At 35.2% G+C, this 20,109-nt stretch overlaps 1 protein-coding gene across 1 annotated transcript in view; it reads right to left on the reverse strand.

Moving 5' to 3' along the window:
- The window catches only part of DCBLD2 (discoidin, CUB and LCCL domain containing 2), a 112,907-nt gene that overhangs the window by 32,510 nt on the left and 60,288 nt on the right, over nt 1-20,109 (reverse strand). The window contains exons 7-12 of the mRNA XM_069063843.1: nt 17,513-17,553; nt 13,770-13,979; nt 10,509-10,633; nt 2,842-2,992; nt 1,543-1,629; nt 1,237-1,362 (exon numbers count right to left, since the gene is read on the reverse strand). Coding sequence (XP_068919944.1) covers nt 1,237-1,362; nt 1,543-1,629; nt 2,842-2,992; nt 10,509-10,633; nt 13,770-13,979; nt 17,513-17,553 — 740 coding nt within the window. The remainder of the gene's footprint in view (nt 1-1,236; nt 1,363-1,542; nt 1,630-2,841; nt 2,993-10,508; nt 10,634-13,769; nt 13,980-17,512; nt 17,554-20,109) is intronic.

Below are 20,109 nucleotides of genomic sequence, written 5' to 3' on the forward strand. Positions count from 1 at the left end.
CTTTAACTGAGGAAAAAGGATACCGTCTCAAATGGCTTTAGAGGTAAAAAAAAAAAAAAAGCTATAAGCAATGAAATCTACATAAGCAGGCATTAATGTGGACATGGTCTTCCCAGGGACTGCTATCTCTAAAACTGCCTAGCTAGTGCTAAGAGAATGAGTTGTCTTCTCAGAATGAGAACTAAAAGCCTTATAGACATTCCTATGACTCCTTTCCTGGGATTTCTACAACAGAATACTAACTCAGAACGTCTATATGATGGAGGATAAACTTTTCTGAACACTAAAATCCTAACATGGAGACAAAGATTTCAATTTTTAATATAACTATATATGTGTGCATGCATGTATATATATTTTCTAGGAAGCAATATGAATCCCTTTACATTCCCAGGAGTTAGGAAAGGCAGAATCTGCAGTTTCAAAACTGTAAGAAGAAAATATGTGCTTTTATACATATAAGAAAGATCGCAGTCCACAATTAAGAGACTATGAAAGGAATTATGTCAGTTATACTTTAAGAAGCTCTACAACATCCATTTTATGTTCTAGTCAAATTGTCCTATATATATTTCCCATACATATCCCTTGCTTCCCTTACTTATCTCCATCTCCTGGAATCTCAGACTTCTTTCAACTATGGACCCAGGTGTCGTCTCCTAAATGGGGCCTTTCTGATGCTCCCAGTTGTTAGTGGTCTCCACTCCATGTCCCACTCCCCAATTATTTTGTAAACACATAATGTCTCCTTACATGTCTATATACTATGGATCTATATTATCCTATAAGTAGAATGAAAGCTCCTTGAGGACAGTGACTGATTCATTTTTGTTTTTGAATCCCCATTATCAAGCACAGCATCCTGTAGTACAAAAGTAGGCACTTTATAAACGTTTACTGAACTGAATTGAGAACATGAACCTGGAAGAAGTTCAAAGGGATGGATGCAGAAAAAAAGCTAGAGAAAAGAAACTTCCCCTAAGACAACGGGAATGGGTAATATAGCCAAAGTAGGAAAAGTAATATTTTTAAGTATGAGACAAGGTCAACTACTAAAAGAATAGCTTGTAGAAGGAGAAAGGAGGACAAAAATAAGGGCTCAAGCTTAGAATGTACCTGAAATACTCTTGAAAACCCTGACTTTTAAGAAACAGTCCTATATACTATTATTTTTCATCTATAAAACTTTGGAAAAAATCATGTTCAGTGATTTTCTAAAGCTTACAGAACATATACCTTTGGTTAAATTTGGAGTTACTGTAGTGTTTTTGATATCTGGAGTTGCTGTTGTTTGATCAGTCTGCAGAGGAAAGTTAATTCCATGCCGAGGTGGTAGTGGCCGATTGAATTTTGGAGCACGACCTGGGGGAAAAATAGTTTTTAAAAGTTTATTCCGTTTTGATTACATAATATCAAATGAATTAAAATTAGAATCATTTGGAAAAGCTTAAAAGATTTTACAGTCAAATGCTCTTATTTCAGAAAGGACCAAGTCTGACTATAAAAAACTGCTAAAATCAATTACCTTTAAAATATACACACCTTTGGCTACATGTGTAGTGACTGTTGTGTTTCTTACATCATTGTTGTTCCGGGGAAATGGTGGCTGAGTTAATTTTGGAGCACGACCTTGAAAGAAGTTTTTTTTTTTTTAATTAGCTTTTAGTTAAAAAATAAGGATTTTGCAAGTCCTTAAAATGTTTTTAGGAGACTACTTTACAAATAAAAATTTAATACTCAAAGAAAAACTTAGCAGAAGGAAAAACAATGTATTTTGCATTACATACAAATTCTAAATTCCAATTTTCTGAAAAGTGAAATATAATCTGGAGATCATTATTTTAGTGCTACACATGACAAAACAGAAAAGTCCATAAGGCAGTTAAATGTTCTGGATCTGTGATTTTACTGTAGATGACATCTAAAATGTATATTTCAACTTACTCCAAGTAAGCTGCTTACTGCATCTACAAATAAAGATCAACTACATAATCTTCAGAGTTCCCTGGGGTGATGAGAGGTCAAGTGACTTCTTAAGATCATACAAAGAGTGTGTCAAAGGCAAAATCTGAACCCAGGTCTTCTGACTCAAACATTAACTATGTCTTCACTACCTCATAATTCCTCAATTATTACTACCTAGAAAAAAAAATTAAGTTTCTAGGAGTTTCACATATAAACTGTGATGCCTTTTTAAAACTTCATTTTGCCTTATAAGTTACCTGTCTTCTCCTATAAAGAGAGTTTAGTTATTAAAATAACCAAAGGCAGAAAGAGTTCCCACATTTTTAAAAATGCAGATTTCTAGTTTGCCTACTAATTTATCAAATATTTCTCATACAGAGGTTGTAAGTTTACTAAGAATTTAATGAGCTTTTTGGTTAAGAAAATTTTGTCTGTACCAGACTGTCAAAAGCACAGGTGCAAATGGTAATGATAAAAAGTGGTTTCATGGTTTAGTTTCTTCAAAACACATGAATATTGCCTTCTTTTGGGAACTTCAACTTTACAGATAGAAACAAAGGCTATATATGTAGGATGTAACTAAAAACAGAGAATGATCTAATAATTCTAAGCTATACACAAACATCAATTTCACCACTTAAGATTCCACCTCCCACTTTATTTTATGGTCACTTATGACAATATTTGAAAACTAAACATCCTGTCAAATAAACTGAAAGCTCACAGGACAAAATGATATAATTTTACATCTGTTTAAGGTAATACAATCATAATTCCTCAAAACAGAAACTACTTTCCCTCTACTCTTTGGTAAGATTAGCCAAAACAAAACAAAATTCAACTTAAATACACATACAACTATATACTGTTCTTTACCTATAGGAATAAACTGACATCCAAGCAATTCTACTTTCATTGCAATTTTCTGCTGCCACTGTACAGGATTAATTCTAACAAAACGTGCCGTAATGGGTGGGATGAAGTTATTGCGTACATCCTGATGGTAGTCTGTGTTTCCTTGGAAGATCTAGGAAAAAACCCAAAAATTTGTGTTTTATACCAATAAGAATCATATGGACTCCAAAGATCTGGTTTAATATGCATTACTTTTTTCTCTGTGTCCTTAATGACAGCTAATCAACAACTATGACAATAACTAAACAGTTTTAAAAATACACAAAGAATCAAAATATTCATAATAGCACTTTTTGTAAGTAGCAAGAACTGGAAACCAAGAAGTTGCTCAACAACTGAGGAAGGATAAATAAGTATGTCATAAGAACATTGGACTATTATAGCTCCTTCACAAATGACAAATAGAAAGAATTCAGATAAGCATGAAAATATTTATATAAATTAAGGAAGAATAAAGATGTAGAACCAGGAAATCAATATACATTGTGATTCCAACAATGTAAATGAAAAATCAAAACCAAAACTTAACATTGACTGGGCACTTATAATATCAAAGGTTGGTCCCCCACAAAAAAATTTTTAAATGATCCCCCTTTCCTTCTATGTAGAGGTAGAGTTCATGGCTGGGGAACATTGCTTATACTATCAGACTCATTTAATAGGCTAGTTAATTCTTTTGAACTGCTCCTCCCCTCTCCCCACTCCCCCCTTTTATTCTTTGTTACAAAAGATAGTTTACTGGCTAGGAAAAGGGGGAAGTATAAATTCAAAAATGAAAGTGATGCAAAACAAAAAATGAATAAAAAAAAAAACACTGAACACTAATAATTGGAAAACTAGCAAGATGCTTTATAATTTTCTTTTCAATATGGAACATGCATACTGTCTTCAAATGACCTGAGAAATTAATGAGACTTTTGGATTGGCAGCTTTAAAGGTTCTAATTAGAGTGAAGAAGACTTGGAAGTAAAAATACCAATGTGCTTACACCAGCAATTTACAGGGATATAAACACATTAATTTTAATTCTAAGTAACAGTTTACATAAAGACTAAACGTCATGGGCAGGGGGAGTTTTGTTTGCTCATGTGCTTTTTTGTAATCCCTCAGTATGAATTAAGAAAACTAAAAGTGAGAGTTTAGAATATACAATATATATAAATATATATATATATATTTAGTAAGTTGGTTATTTGTCTTTGTAGAATCTGTAGTTAAGGATATTTTTAGCATTCTGTATCTGTTGAATGTGTGAGTTTTGAGAAGTGCAGTTAGAACTAAAACTTTATTCTCACCTGATATATATATGTATATATATACACACACACACACACTAGAAATATGTCTCCCCCTACAGGAAAATGACAAACAAGACAATTTCCCAGTCAATTTTTTTTCCAGGCTTAGCCAAAAGATAGAAATTTATTTCAACATTAAAAATTATATAGAACATGTCATATTGATACAAGTGAGTAATATCAATAGATGCAGAAAAGCTTCTGACAAAACACAAAAGTCATTTACATCAAAAACACACAAAAAATGTTAGTCGCCAAATCTTATGAATCCTTATCTCTACATCTCTCACAATTATACCTTTCTTTCAACTCAATTCATTTTTGATTAAGCTGATTTTCCATAAGAGACCAAAAATAATAGCTAACATTTATATAGTGCCTGCTATGTGCCGGGCACTGAGCTAAGTTCTTTACAATTATTATCTCATTTGATTTTCAGAATAACCCCACAACATAGGTGCTATTATCATTCTCATTTTACAGATAAGGAAACTGGGGCAAATGGAAAGGTTACATGACTTGCCCAGGGTCACAGAGCTAGTATATAACTGAGGCTGGACTGCACTCCAACTGGATGGTGTTATCAGGTAGTCTAGGAATAAAAAATAGCCACTAATCTACAGTAAAGGCAGGCTACAAGTAACCTCAAGGAAAATTAGCTATTCGGGTGAGAATAAAGTTTTACTTCTAACTGAACTTCTCAAAACTCACACATTCAACAGAAAGAGAATGCTAAAAATATCCTTAACTACAGATTCCACAAAGACAAATAACCAACTTACAACACTTCTTGAGATGCTAAACAAGTAACCATGAACAGTAGCCTAAAATCAATATGAAACACACTTTTGTTTCAAAAAATACTGATGAATCATAGAGCAAATAATATAATAAAGGGGTCTATATTATGTCATGAAAATTGAATTGGGGATGTTTAACTTGTAGAAGAGAGGACATAGGGGGAGGCTAGGTGGCAGCAGTGAAAAGAGCACAGGTCCTGGAGTCAGGAGAACCTGGGTTTGGATCCGGCCTCAGACATTTAACACAAAAACTAGCCTTGTGACCTTGGGCAAGTCACTTAACCCCAATTGCCCTCCAAAAAGCAAAAAGAAAAGAAAAAAAAGAATAGAGGACATAGGAGGGGCATGATAGCTATCCAAAGAATCTGAAGGATCTTCATGTTTAAGGGGATTAACCTTACTCTGGCTTTGGAGAGCAGAATCAGGAAGATGATAATTAGGCAGTAGAGATACAAAGCCAAAAAGAGAAACAGTCCTTCCCCACAAGAAACTTACAATCTAACTGGAAAAAACCTGCAGAAAAAGAACTATAAAACAGAAAAGGGATGAAGAATAATTAAGCTCTAGCATGTGGAGGGATTTAAGGAAGCATTTAAGTTAGGTGTTAAAGGAAACCAGAGAATCCAAGAGGTGGAGGAGAGGCAGGAAAGCATTCAACAGCTATATTAAAAAAATGCTCCAAATCACTAATAACTAAAGAGATGCAAATTAAGCAACCGAGGTTCTATCTTATATCCATCAAATCAGCAAAGATGACAAGAGAAGAAAATGACAAATGCTGTAGGAGCTTCAGGAAAATCCTGCTTTTGGTGGAGTTGTGAACTGGTCCAGTCATTCTGGAAAGCAATCTGGAAGTATGATTAAAAAAAATAACTAAACTGTGCCTATCCTTTGACCCAACAATAACACTACTAGGTCTATTCTTCAAACAGACCAAAGAAAGAGGAAAGAGACCAATGTGTACAAAAATCCATACTGCAGTTTTTCATGATAGCCCTAAACTACTTATCAGGGAATGGATAAATAAATGATGGTAAATGAATGAAATGGAATATTGTGAAAGGGATGATGAAATGGACAGTTTCAGAGGAAACTGGGAGGACCTCAATGAACTGAAGCAGAGTGAAGGGTGAACTAATGAAAATTTAAGTTTGAAAGGCTTTAAAATACTGATGATGACTGTAATGAAAAAAAAAATCACCATTTCCTGAAGACCAAATGTGCAGGCCTCACAGAATATTTAGTCCTACTCCCTTCCTGCTGGAGAAGGGCTAGCCTTAGAATGCTGATACATAGATAGATAGGTAGGATAGGATAGGATAGGATAGGATAGGATAGGATAGGATAGGATAGGATAGGATAGGATAGGATAGGATAGGATAGGATAGGATAGGATAGGATAGGATAAGATAGATAGATAGATAGATAGATAGATAGATAGATAGATAGATAGATAGATAGATAGATAGATAGATAGATAGATGTAGATATAAATAATTTTTAGACATGGCCATTGTGGGAATCTGTTATGCTATAAAGGTTTTATTGGGGTTTTTTTTAAATGTTCAATTGAGGAAGTAAGATGAAGGAAAGTGGGGAGGACAGATAATAAATGCTTGCTAAAATAAATAAATAAAATTTTAAGGAAGGTGGTATAAAAATAAAAGATTAAAAAAAAACTGATGCAACAGTTTAGGCATGAGATGATAAGGATGATCACTCACAGAATCAGAGAATTTGAGAGCTGGAAGGGAACTCAGTAACCCAAAAGGAATCCCCTCTAAACTATACCTGATAAATGGGTCATCCAACCATGAGGACAATTTTTATGAGCAGTACCCAGCTTATGCACGTATTTGTGTGCCAAACATTTACTCTAAAGTAAGCCATTTGGAAAGCATTTCTACCATAAAAACAGGGTTACAAATAATTGGGTGGCTTTTACAGACTAGTCTGGAAACCTATTTTCCCAGGATTTGGTTACGTTATAGTACTCGTAGTACTAGAATAACTAATCAATATTTATGACAATATTTCTAAGAGTTCTGATTAAACACTCCCTCCCTTTTGATAGTACAAGGCAATAGAACTGGGAAATTTGAATATACTTTGAATTTAGTTTGAATTTTAATTTAAATCTGAATATAGTCATAGTCACTACTGGTTGGCTGGCTTAAGCATTTTCAAAGAAAGGGGACAGTTTATCAGGAAATAGCAATGAGCTAAAAGCAAAAGGCATCAATAAAACCTACTTATCATACTAGTCTGGGGTTTTGTTTTGTTTTTTTTAAGGAACACTAAGTGAAAGTGGTATTTAGAATTCCAACCTGGGTGACCAAGAACATGATTCTTGATATGTCAGCTTTGGGAATAGAAATTCACCCAAGTTCAAATTACTTCTATCTACTCCTTATAATATTTACAATTTTAAAAGTTTCTGTGGTCTAGAGAAAGATTTACAGAGAGAAAAATCAAAAAGGAAATGAGTACAGAGACAAGAAGAGGGAATCTAGAACAAGAAAGTGAAGAATGGAGAACAAGGCTCTAGCATCAAGGGCAAAGAGGACCTGAATGAATTTGTGATGTGTGGAGAGAGGTATGAGGGCACTGGAAGAGTAAATAGCCAGGATGAAGGTATGGGAAAAGATGGAGGGAAGTAGGGGGGAGGGAGTAGCAGCAGAAGAACATTGCTAATAATGGGACCCTGTCCCCAATAATTTTTGCTGGGGTTGAAAAAGAAGTATGACTGAGGAACAGGTGCCATGTTGAGGGACAGCAGGTATATTCATATAAGTAGGTGTGTTAAATTAATAAAGAACTTTTAAAAATATATATAAATAAAGAATTATGAGGTATATGTGTTACAAACACATTGCAGACATAAGAAAAAAAATTTCTGTGACTCAAATCTTATAAATCCCAAAAGACCTTAGAAATCACCTGAGTGGAAAACCTTGAACTCGAATTATTCTTTTTATGTAACACAATTGTCTAATACAAGGTGAGGTGTAAAAGTTTGGGCATCTATAAGAGATAGACTAAATGTGGAATAAATGAGATAACAGGAGCAGTAGTACAACAGAAATAATATAAACTGGGTAGTCATTCAGTGTTGTATATCTATGGGCAACAAGGTGGCAGTAGTGGATAGAGAGCTGGGATGGAAGTCAGGAAGACCTGAGTTCAAATCCAGCCTCAGACATTTACTAGCTGTGTGACCCTAGGCAACTCATTTAACTCGTTTGCCTCAGTTTCCTCATCTGTAAAACAGGAAGAAGCACCTACCTCTACCAGAGTTATTGTGAGGATGAAATAAAATAATATTGCAACCGAACTGCCCAAATTGTCTGTCTCAGACATCTTAAACTCAAAATGTCCAAAACTGAACTCATTATTAAAACCCTCCCCTTCCCTTCTCAACTTCCCTATTACTGTCGGCAGTACCATCACCCTCCCAGTTGTCAAGATTTATAACCTCAGTGTCATCCTGAACTCCTCATACTCTCTTATCCCCTGTTTCCAAGCATTTGCCAAGTCCTACTGATCCAAACTTCTTAACATCTCTGGTATATGCTCCCTTTGATATAGGCCCTCATCAATTCAGGCCTGGGCTACTGTGACAGTCTGCTGGTTCATCTCCCTACCTTAAATCTCTCCCCCACTTCAATCCATTCTTAACCATCCAACTGATCTTACCATAATACCGGCCTGATCATGGCACCCTTCTACCCCCATTCAATTAACTTCAGTGGCTCCTTATTACCTCTAGGGTCAAATATAAAATCGTCTGCTTGGCATGTAACGTCCTTCATAACCTGGCCCCTTCCTACCGTTCCTTCCTCCCCTCCATCCATTTTCCTACAATCCAGTGACACTGACCTCCCTGCTGTTCCTTGCACAAGGATACTCTAACCCAACTCAAAACATTTTCACTGGTTGACCTCCAAAGCCTGTAACTCTCTTTCACCATGTACTAGTTTCTACAGCTTCCTTCAAGTCTCAGATAAAGTCTCACCTTCCGCAAGATGTCTTTCCCAGGCCTCTTTAACATCAGTGCCTTTCCTCTGTGAATACCTCTAAATTATCCTATAATATCTTATAATATAATATCCTACAATATATCCTATCCTATTCTATAATATATCCTATAGCTGTTTGCATGTTCTTTCCCACTGAGCCTGTGAATTCAAGAGTGGGGACCGTTTTTTATATCCCCACCCAACACAATGCCTGGCTTGTGGTAGATGATTAATAAATGCTTTATAATTCTGTAAATGGGCTTCAGCTTCCGAATACCCTAAAAGATTTGTGAATATATTCTGCAAGATGCTATGGATCAGTTAATTAAACAAAAAGTCATGTTAATCATTCTTTTAATGGAGTTAAGCTACTTAACAATTCTATCTACTAGTAATGAGAAATATAATGGAGTTTTTTTTTTAATATTCCTCTAACCTGCAGAATTAATCTTAGTATGATAAAGTAATTAATCTGAGTATGATAAAGTAACAGGACAACTATTGTCAACAGTCAGATATACACTAGAAAAGAGTTATGGATTTGGAGTTATATAAGACTTGGGTTGAATCCTAGCTCTGCTACATAGCACCCTGGGAGTGTAGGCTGACTCACTTAATTTCTCTGGGCCTCCAGCTCTAAATCTATAATAGGAAGCCAGAAAATTATGGTCTCAATTACCCTTGGGTTTTATTTTCTAAAAAATGCAATTATAAAAGCTATGATAAATTCAACTAATATTTGATCAACTATTTTAAAAAGTTGGTAAGAAAAATTAGGAAATTCATATATGTAAACACATAATATGAATCAAAACAACGCTGTTAAATTTCAGATTTTGATTACAACTTTAGTCTTTTTTAATAATAAGGCCTTTATTACCCTCTTTTTTTCTTATATCTTGTCTTATTCTCTCTTTTTTTTGCTTTTTGGAGGGGGGAAGGTAGGGCAATTGGGGTTAAGTGACTTGTCCAAGGTCATAAGGCTAGTAAATGTTAAGTATCTGAGGTCATATTTGAACTCAGGTCCTGCTGACTTCAGGGCTGGTGCTCTATTCACTGCACCAAAACTTTAGTCTTTAGTCTACAGAATGGATTTCAAAATCTCTATATAGTACTATGAGTTATTTTCAATACAGGTCTACATGAACTTTTATTTCATCCTGTGTTAGACAATTATATATCCCAAAGAAAATAAACATTACTTAACATTTTGTATCAAGTTGGTAAAGGCCAAGGATTAATATTTTACCCAAAATAACCAGAAGAGGGAGATATAAGACAACATTCTCTCTAACTCTCCAAGACTTTATTTTTAATTATGTATAGAGACTACACTGATCTACATTTTTACTTGTACAAACTTACTGAAATAACATTCCTGAAAAGGAAAAAAATTAATCCAACATGTCATTTAGAAAGATGCTCTAGATTCTCAATATATGTTCCATTTCTGAATACTGCATTTATTTGTAAACATATCTGTAATAAAGAGTAAACAGTAATAATTTTACCTTATCCTGTTCAATACCAGGTTCTCTATACACAGTCCATTTCTGTGCATCGTCACTATACAGAATTCTATAGGCAGACACATAATAGTTGTGCTCTATCAAGGTGGATCCAGTGGTTATAATGCCTGTGAACATTAAAGTTTATTTTCATAAATGCCCAACCTCCAAAAACTGAAGTATTCAAGCAATAACAAATGATCAAGTCTTTTCCTACTATGAAATATATTTTGATTATGAGATCACACACTATTTAAGAATAAGTAATAAAATTTAACAGATGTAATCATTCAACTGATTTGTTGATACCTTTAAGCTTCAAAGCAAAATAAACCCATTTCTCCTTTAACTAAATTTTCTTGAACCAGTCTAATTTCATTATTTCTAATAGAGAATCTTTATAAAGTTAACAATGTTTACTGACAAAATTAAGACAAATGGAAAATAAAGTTCTTTTTCATTCCTCCAACATACACTTGCCTTTAAGAGTTTAAGGGCTTATCCTTTTAGGGAATTGTATCAGAATATAGGATTAAAAAGCAGTTAAATTACTTTAAAAAGAAATGGATAGTAAAACAATATCAACTCTACTTTTCTTTTAAAAATTCTAAGAATTTTAGTATTGTCTGAGGAAAGGTTAAAACCATATCATTTAATTGCCAGTGTGCTAATTTCAACTGAACTTCCTCTCCCTTACCCCAAGAACCAGAACCACAATCTTAAATTTGGAAGGGACCTTAGAAGTAACTTCATCTATCCTTACCTACACGTGTTTTTGACAAAAGGCAGAAGTGGAAAGAGACATTGATTTTAAAATCAGAAGACCTGGGCATAAATTCCAGCTCTGTTGCTTGCCGGCTGGCCCTGGATAAGCTACTTTGCTTAGATCAAGGGTACTTAGTAATTTGGGGAGTCTTCTTAAATGCATAAAACATATGAGATTCAAAAGGAAATCAAATATTAAAAATAACAAATTTACAGGTCCCAGGGTTAAGAACCCTGGGCTAGAGGATCACTAAGATCTTTTTGGCTCAAATTTCCATGCCTAGCATAATGCTTTGATATTAAAGCTTGTTACCTTAGCAATCTAAACCTCTGCTTAAACATTTCCAATGATGGTAAAGTCACTTTACTTTACAAAAAGTAGCCATTCCATTTGGAGAGCTCTGTTAGAAACTGTTTAAAAACCAAAGTTTAAAAGTTTAAAAACCCCACCTCTCCCTTATCCTATCCATTGGTCTTAACTCTTATCCTCTAGAACAATACAGGACAAGTTTACTCTCCTCTTCCCCATAGCAGCCTTTCAATGTTATGACACCAATTATGTCCTTTCTACTCCAAGGGTTCTCTTTTACTAGTTACACATCTTCTCTTATGGGTCTGACCATTCTGGCAATCACTTTGGAACGATGTCCAAAAGAAGTCACTAAACTATGTATACCCTTTGACCTGGTGACACACCAGTAGGTCTATTCCCTAAAGAGATCAGTGAGGAGACAGCTTCAAATATACAAAAATATTTGTAGGAGCTCTTTTTTTTTTTTAATATCAAAGAACTAGAAATCAAGGGGATGCTTATCACTTGAGGAATAGCTGAACAAATGGTACATGAATAAAATTAATCTATTCTATAATGAACATGTATTATAAGAAATCATGAAAGGGATGATACCATTTCAGAGAAACCTGGGAAACTTTTATGACCTGATGAAGAGTTCAGTGAGCTGAACGAGGAGATTAAAGTATATAGGAACACAATAACAACACCATGATAAAGATAAATAACTTTGAGATACTTAAGAACTCTGATCAGACCAACCATGATTCCAACATGTGATGGAGCATGCTACCCACTTCCTGACAGAGGTGAAGGACTAAGGGTGTGTAGAATGAGATAAACACTTTTTGGGCATGACTAATGGAGAAATCCATTTTGCTTGACTATTCAGATTTGTTATAAGGGTTTTTTCTTTTTTCTTTTTCCCAAATGGGTGTAAGGGTTATGGGATTTAAAGATCTCCCATGCCCCATGACATAGCAGAGCAAGAAAAAAAAAAAAAGCCGGGTTATGGTTCTTGTGGTGGGAGGTGGGGGGAGTTGGCCTTTTTTTTTTTTTTTTTGAGTTAGGACTCCGGCTGAGCACTGCCAGGGGCCGGAGCTGCTGGGAGTGCTCTTCCAGGACGCTGGGTGGTTGCTGTGAGTGGGGAGAGGAGGACCTTTGCCTGAGGTAGCCTGTTCTGTTTTAAAGGCTTGAAAATGTAGGTGCTTTCTACTTTATCTACCTGTGCCAATATCATAACTACACTGATGGCTTTCACTTTCTGGTTTTGGGACTCAGTCTTTTGGTATCTTAATAAATTTTCTAGTTTATTTCCCCAAATGGCAAACCTGATGTATTTTGTGATGGATAATTATATCAGCATATTTGTAATCTCTATAGGCATTGTGAATATGGCATTGCTGATACAATGGGTCAGGAGATAAGGAGAGAAAATTAATTTTGTTAATTAAAGTAAAATTTAATTTAAAAAAATTAACATATACTTTAAAAAACATCATTCATAATAAAAATGAATAGCTTAATATACAATCATGTTTTTTTGGTTTTCGTATACGTAATGTTTGTGATTACTAATTTGTATTACATTAATATTTTTTACACAAAAAACAAAAACCGGTTCTTTAATTACTGCACATATAAATAATTTATTGACTCTTCATCAATCTAGTCTTAATTGGTCAGTAATTATTAAAGTGTAGTTCCTAATATTCAATACATATACTCCAGTTCTCTAGGTGTCCACTAATAAGGCCTAAGACTGAATTAGCGATTCTAATAGACAGCAACTGTTGATTCACATAGAACTTGCAATCAACTAAAATTACTTTGTCTTTTTTATAGGATAATTCATGTTAGGCTAGACCTTTTTAGTCTACACTTGTATAATTAAAATTTTGGACCTAAGGGCAAGATATTTTAAAGTTACCCCTGTTAAACTTCATAGCTGTATTTTGACCCATCAACTCCTGCTTGTTGGAATCCTTTTTAATTCTGATTCTGTCATCAATGTTCTTATTATCCTTTTAGTTTTGTATCAACCCCAAACTTTATAAGCAAGCCTCCCAGTTCTTCACATCACCCATCAAAACGCCAAACAATAGAGTCAAGGAGAAAACTATAGTGTGTCATTCGAAGCTTCCTTTCTGTATGAGTTCCTAAATATTACTATTACAACTTGTTCTTAAATAAGAGGTGCCACTTACCTGTTATTTTCTTTTCCTTATTCATATCTATCTGTAACCACTGATATTTATTAGTGTCACTAGCAGCCCAAGGAGGTCCAGGTTTTTTCAGTCTAGCCTTTTCAGGTTTCCAACTATTCTGCTGCCCTGTGTAGTCAGTCCACACAGATGATGCTATTATCTGAAAATCGGGGATAACTCCAGATTCCATTCCCAGTGTTCCATAACATCCTCAAATTTAAAAACAAACAAAAAATAGGCATTGAAATTGTACTACTGTCAGATTTTGAATTTTGGCTTACACATATTTATATACATGTTTCCAACCTACAAGTTCCAAAGTGTAAAAATTTAAGTTTCTATCCCACAAGGAAACAAAGATTTTTTTTTTTAAGCAATCGGGGTTAAGTGACTTGCTCAAGGTTACACGGCCAGGTGTTTCTGGGTGTGTGCTAAGTGTCTGAGCCCGGATTCGATCCCCAGGTCATCCTGACACTGGAGCTGGTGCTCTTACTCACTGTGCTACCTGGCTGCTCCAACAAATATATTTTCATCCAACAAACAGAAATTTTCAATTCAATCAAAGCTCAATCACTTCTGATTGCTTCAAGAACCATCTTTGCTTGAAAATGTTACATGGGTCAAGTTTATCAACTCTTACTTTGTCTTTTATTATTTTTAGTTAAAATGGTTTACTATTAACTTAGATTTAAACACCAAAAAACCCACTTAAATACATTTCAAAACATTTATAAAAATTAAATTTGTCATATAAATATTTCTAGCAACTTAGTTACACACATGCTATTCCTTTCAGCTTTGCCACAAGCCCTTATGTTTATATATAATCCTTTTATTTTATATAATCTTATATAAAATCCTTTTATCCCCTTCTATCACATTAAGCCTAATTGTTTCCAGACTTGTCTACTGAGGTTTAACCGAAACATTCTTCATCCTCCTTCTACATGATAGTCTTTCGATGTTCAAACAGTAACTATGTCCTCCCTAGGTCTTATATTCTTCAGTCTGAACTTTCCAGTTCCTTCAAATCATCTCTCAACGCCTTTACCACCCTGTTGGCTATCCTTTGTAAAATATGGTGCCCATAACTGGAGACAATTTTCCAGACAGAGCCTGGCCAGGGTAGAGTGGAGCAAGTTCTCCTTTGTTTTAGATGATGATCTTTATTTACAATTCAACAAATATGTACCAAGTATATGCAGAGCACTGGGACAGGCACTGAGGACACAAAAACAAAATACCCCTTTTTCTCTCAAGGACCTTCATAATAGGAATGTAAATTTTAAAGATCTTCCCTGCCCCTAGGCTAAAGTGCACCTGGAGCCTGGGGTGGGAGGCTTGTTTTTCAGCAGATACTTTTTGATTGGCCAGTGGGTCCAAAAGGTTGTTACATTCTCTGAGCCAGAAGAAGGCTATATAAGCCCTGATGTGAGGCTTTGTTTTGGGGCTCACTTTGAGAAGTGTTCTGTGATTTGATGAAACTCTGGGAAGCCGTTGTCCAGAGCCCCCCCGCTTTGAAACCCAGATGTTGTTTGGTATGGATGTAATGGTTGGACAGTTTGGAAATATGTCTACTTGATCTGTTTCTCTGACTTGATAATTCTGTCTGTGTATTCTGAAGTTTGGGGTGCTGACCTTTTTCCCCTAAACTAGGTAAATGATACATATCTGACAGATTAAAGTAAGCTTGTTAACCCATTTTGAGTTGCTTTCCTTTATCAAAACAGATCCAAGAACTTGTGGTGGCAGCGACTCTGGGGAGGCTTGGGGTGCTTGCTGCCACAACCTTCCATTTTATTTCTGTCTGCTATTCAATTTTAATCAAGTTAAAACTTTATACATTAAGATTCTTGAAAGTGACATACTAATTTATTTTATGGGAATTCAAACCACTCACATCTAACATTAAAGATGCTAAATTTAATTTATCAATTCTTTATTTTTCTATTTACATCCTTCTTGTGTCTGGAGGAAGTAAAATCATTCTTTGGAAAAACTAGTATGCAAAATAATTAAATTAAACTATTAAATTTGTAATGATTCCTTGAGGATTAACTTTCAGTAGTCTCTTTCATAAAAAACAAATGGTCTTGCTTTCAAGGATCACTAACATCCACCATTTCCCCACTTTTTATTTTTGACCAATTTTAAAGGTTATTTTATTGATAGATATGTGAACAAAAAGACATTTCCATCACGTGTTTTACCAGTATCATGGAGCATTCACTGTGCAAAGTGCAAATGAAAGAGTTTCTCTGTTAATGATGTGTACCATACTTCTGTTTCCAGATGACGTGGTGCTTACTGCATGAACCATGGAACATGACAGGATCTCTTCAGGGAGATTCAGAGTCACTCAAAAGTGACTGCACTCATAACCCACCCAGGAAAAACCAAGGTCTACTGCCAAGCTTATGATATGCAATTAGACAATCTGTCCACTCAAGCAGCATTTTTTGAATATGCACTGAAGATGGACAATTGTACATCACTCTCAGTTATTCCAAACTGCTCATTCCTGTCAAAGTACACAAATTTAATGTACACAAAGTACACAAGCTGTGGATCATTGAACACTATCAGAGAAGAATCAAATCTACAGGTGACTCAAAAGGGATGTAAGCAGGCTACAGCATAAGGCCAACAGTATCTTGTGTACAAGATGTGTTAGTAAAGACATCCTTGAGACATAAATGACCGGAAAAGGTTGTGGGCTGATCTTATTTTGAAATCAAGGGATGACAGCTAGAGTACTACACTAGTACTTGTTACGTAACTAAAAGACCAGAAGAAGGCATCTAGCATGTCAGGCAGATCCCAATGAAGATACTTAAGGATGGTGAACTGTACTAGAGGAGGGATTACAACCATTAATGATATCATGGATCCATCAAAGTATATATTTTAATTCTAATCTGTTAATCAGAATATTGTATCTCATGCCTTAATTTTCACTTACAAAAATTCACATACCTTACTTCCTACTCTTAAGTATTATAACTATAGCTACTAAAGTAATAGACCTCTGAATCCCTGCAAATTTCTCCTAATTAATTTTTCTCTCTCGGTCCCCAGCCCCGATTAAATCTACCTTTGTTCAGTGGTAGCAGTGCAAACAGTAAGCTTCTTAGGAGTAAAAACTACTTTGTTCTTTATATTTATTATACTCAGTGCCTAGAACAGTGGCTAACACATACCATACACTTGTTAAATATTTTCTGGTGGATTGTAATAGGTAAAAATTATGACTACAGGGTCCCTTGGGACTGGTGAGGGAGGGCTACATATGAGATCTGTGGCCACCAGGTTAGAGATGGGCCTCTGGCTGCTGAGATCTCTGTGACAGGTATGAGTTTGGGGGGGGGGGGAGAAGAAGGGCTAGGGACCCGCTACATATATAAATTTTTATTATTTTTTTCAGCATTTTTACATACATAACTGAGAATATGTCAGTAAAGCAGGCTTGCATTTCATGCATGCATACATTGTTGTTTTTGAGTAATTTCATATTTGCATGTTTTAGTTGCCTGTCTAGAAAAAGGCTCTTGTCTTATATGTCTTATATTTCTTTTATATTTTCCCTATCACTTACTCCTTGGTGTTTAAGCAGAAATCTCTGCATAAGTACTTGGTCAATTCAATGATAAACCATGGCAAATAAATGCAGGATTATTCCTAAATCGTTAAGATTGGCATTTTATTAATTTCTAATTAAACGTTAAAGTCAATAACAGACTTACCACTAGTTTTAAAGGTAAACAGACTTGCAGATAACTGTCCCCTACAGAAAACAAAAGACAGAAATTCACCGAGTCACATAATGCACTTATTCAAATCTACGTCCATGAAAACCTAGACTTTTCACATCACTGTTTACAAAAGTAAACCTGCTTTAATGTAACACCAGATTATTTTTTATACTGAAAAAAAAAGAAAAAAATATTTCCCCTGTATTTTTTGCTTCTAATGAATAAAACGTCAGACATTATAACTGGAAAAAAAATGCCTATGACAATTCAGATTATGTAGTGAAAAATGGGGGGTTGGGAGAACCCACCACAAAATAAACTGAGTATCCATTTCTCCAAAAATTTTGAAATCTACCAAAAGTGAGCAGGATTCACTATTTACTAGTACAGGCAGAATAAAACCTGATTCTTAATACAACCAGGATATTCTTGAGAACATGGCCATATAAATTGAGAACCAAAAAGAAGTTTTAGTTTTGATTTTGCAATTCAATATTAGGTTTGGAATTTTCAGTAATGGATATACATCACTTAGGTAAATCTAGGCAAGGGAAAAGTTAATGATTATCTCACAATGTGGTAAAATCATAGGACTAGAGAAACATTGAGATGTCATCTAATATATACCCCTTTCTAGAGTAATGCATTCAAACCATTCTTGAAAAGTAAGGTCCTATCCTTTCCATAACTCTCCAAAGGACACTGGAAAATTATCTGTCTTTAGAACAGAAAAAAAGGACTAAATAAATGTGTATTATGGGCCTAGAGGAAAACAGAAAAGGGAAAGTGGACTCAATGCAATTAGGATGTGATATAATGCTTTTGTTTCAAATAAAAAATTGGTTTGATAACTTTGATAAGGGATTTGTTTCAATAAGCTTTAACCACATTTATTTTAGCCAAGTGTTCTTTACATGACAATACATAGAGAAGACACGATCTATACAAGGAAAATTTTCTACTATACTAATGTTCTACCTCAACATCTCCTTGTTTGGAATACCTGCAAGGATGCTTATTTCTATATTTGGAGAAGAGCCAAGGAACTGTAGATGCTACATAAATGCACAAAAAAGAGCAACATGGTATAGCATAAAATATATTGAATTTGGAGTAAAAAAACCCGAGCAAATCTGTCATCTATAAAGGAACTATATTATATGATCTCTACTACTAATTCTTCCTACATGTTGTAAAATATTATGATCCTATAGAAAGTAAATTTCCTAATGAATGACTGATTACATCATACCATGACTTAAAAAAAAAATCTTCAATGGCCTTCCCCTGTATTAAAAGAAAATCAAACTCCTATCTCTCAAGACCCCCCACAATCTGGCTTATTGAAGGAGGTAGCACTGGGTCCAACCTACCTTTTCCAGTCTTACCTCACCATACTCTCTCCTCCAATCACATGATAAAGTACATGACTTCTCTTGACTGATGCCTATAATTTTTTGCCTTAGCTCATGGTGTTTTCTGAGCTTGGGATGTCTTCTTTCTCTATATCTGTATTGCAAAGTTCAGCTTAAATAATACTTCCTCCGTGAAGCTTTCTCTGATTTCACCAAATCAGTAACGTCACACCCTTGTCTAATTTAACAGCACTTCAAGTAAATGCTATTAAATCTTGGCTCTACTATTTACCATGTGACAACATGAATAATCTGTATGGGCTTCAGTTACTTCACATACAAAATAGGGGGTTCTACTAGATGACCTCTGGGGTCCCTTCAAGCTCTAAATCTATCAATGCTTCCTCAGCTTCTTCACCTATCAAATGGGGATAGCAACAGCACCTATATCAATATCACAGTGTTGGGAAGATTCAATGACTTAATATATATAAAGCACTTTGCAAACTTTAAAGTAATATATAAATGGATGAGGATGGTGTGCACATGTCTTATCGCTCATGCCACAAACATCTGAAGGGCAAAAATTATGTCATAAATAACTGAATGCCCCCTGCTACTTTGCATAGGGCCTTGCAGAGAGTAGGGGCTTAATAAATGTTTACTAAATGTTGAAGGAGTTTTTAGCTTAGCCTCAAAAATCCCTCAAGTGATATTATTTACTGATTGGAAATAAGTACAAAGCACTTTATGCAATTACTTTTGGTCACAAGAGGTACAGTCATGATTAGAACATACATACCGTGTTTCCCCGATAATAAGACCTAACCCGAAAATAAGCCCTCCCCTTACTGTGTAAGATTCCTCTAAAATAAGCCCTCCCCCCAAAATAAGCCCTATTGAGATCGCTACTGTAGTGAAGGTGATCCCCTGCGCTACACGCTACATTACGGTACCCTCTGTATGCACCGCCCCCCCCCCCGGTGAAACGCACACCACGCTCCAAGCTGCATCCAATCAGAGCTGCAGCAGTGAGCGCGTCATCCTGTTCTTCCCCAGTGATTTGCTTGCTGGCGCCATTGAGAGCAGTGCCGCGAAGGAGAGCTGAGGCAGGACAACATAAAAACCCGGTATGTAAGCGGGAGTGAGGGGGCATGATGGAGGATAAAAAGGGCATGATGGAGGAAAAAAGAAGAACTCAGGAGGCATGATGGAGTGAAAAGAAGGACTAAT

The sequence above is a fragment of the Petaurus breviceps genome, unplaced genomic scaffold (assembly GCF_028583685.1).
Source record: "Petaurus breviceps papuanus isolate PSGF00001 unplaced genomic scaffold, PetGlider_PUasm1.0 90603, whole genome shotgun sequence".
In the NCBI taxonomy this organism is placed as follows: Eukaryota; Metazoa; Chordata; class Mammalia; order Diprotodontia; family Petauridae; genus Petaurus; species Petaurus breviceps.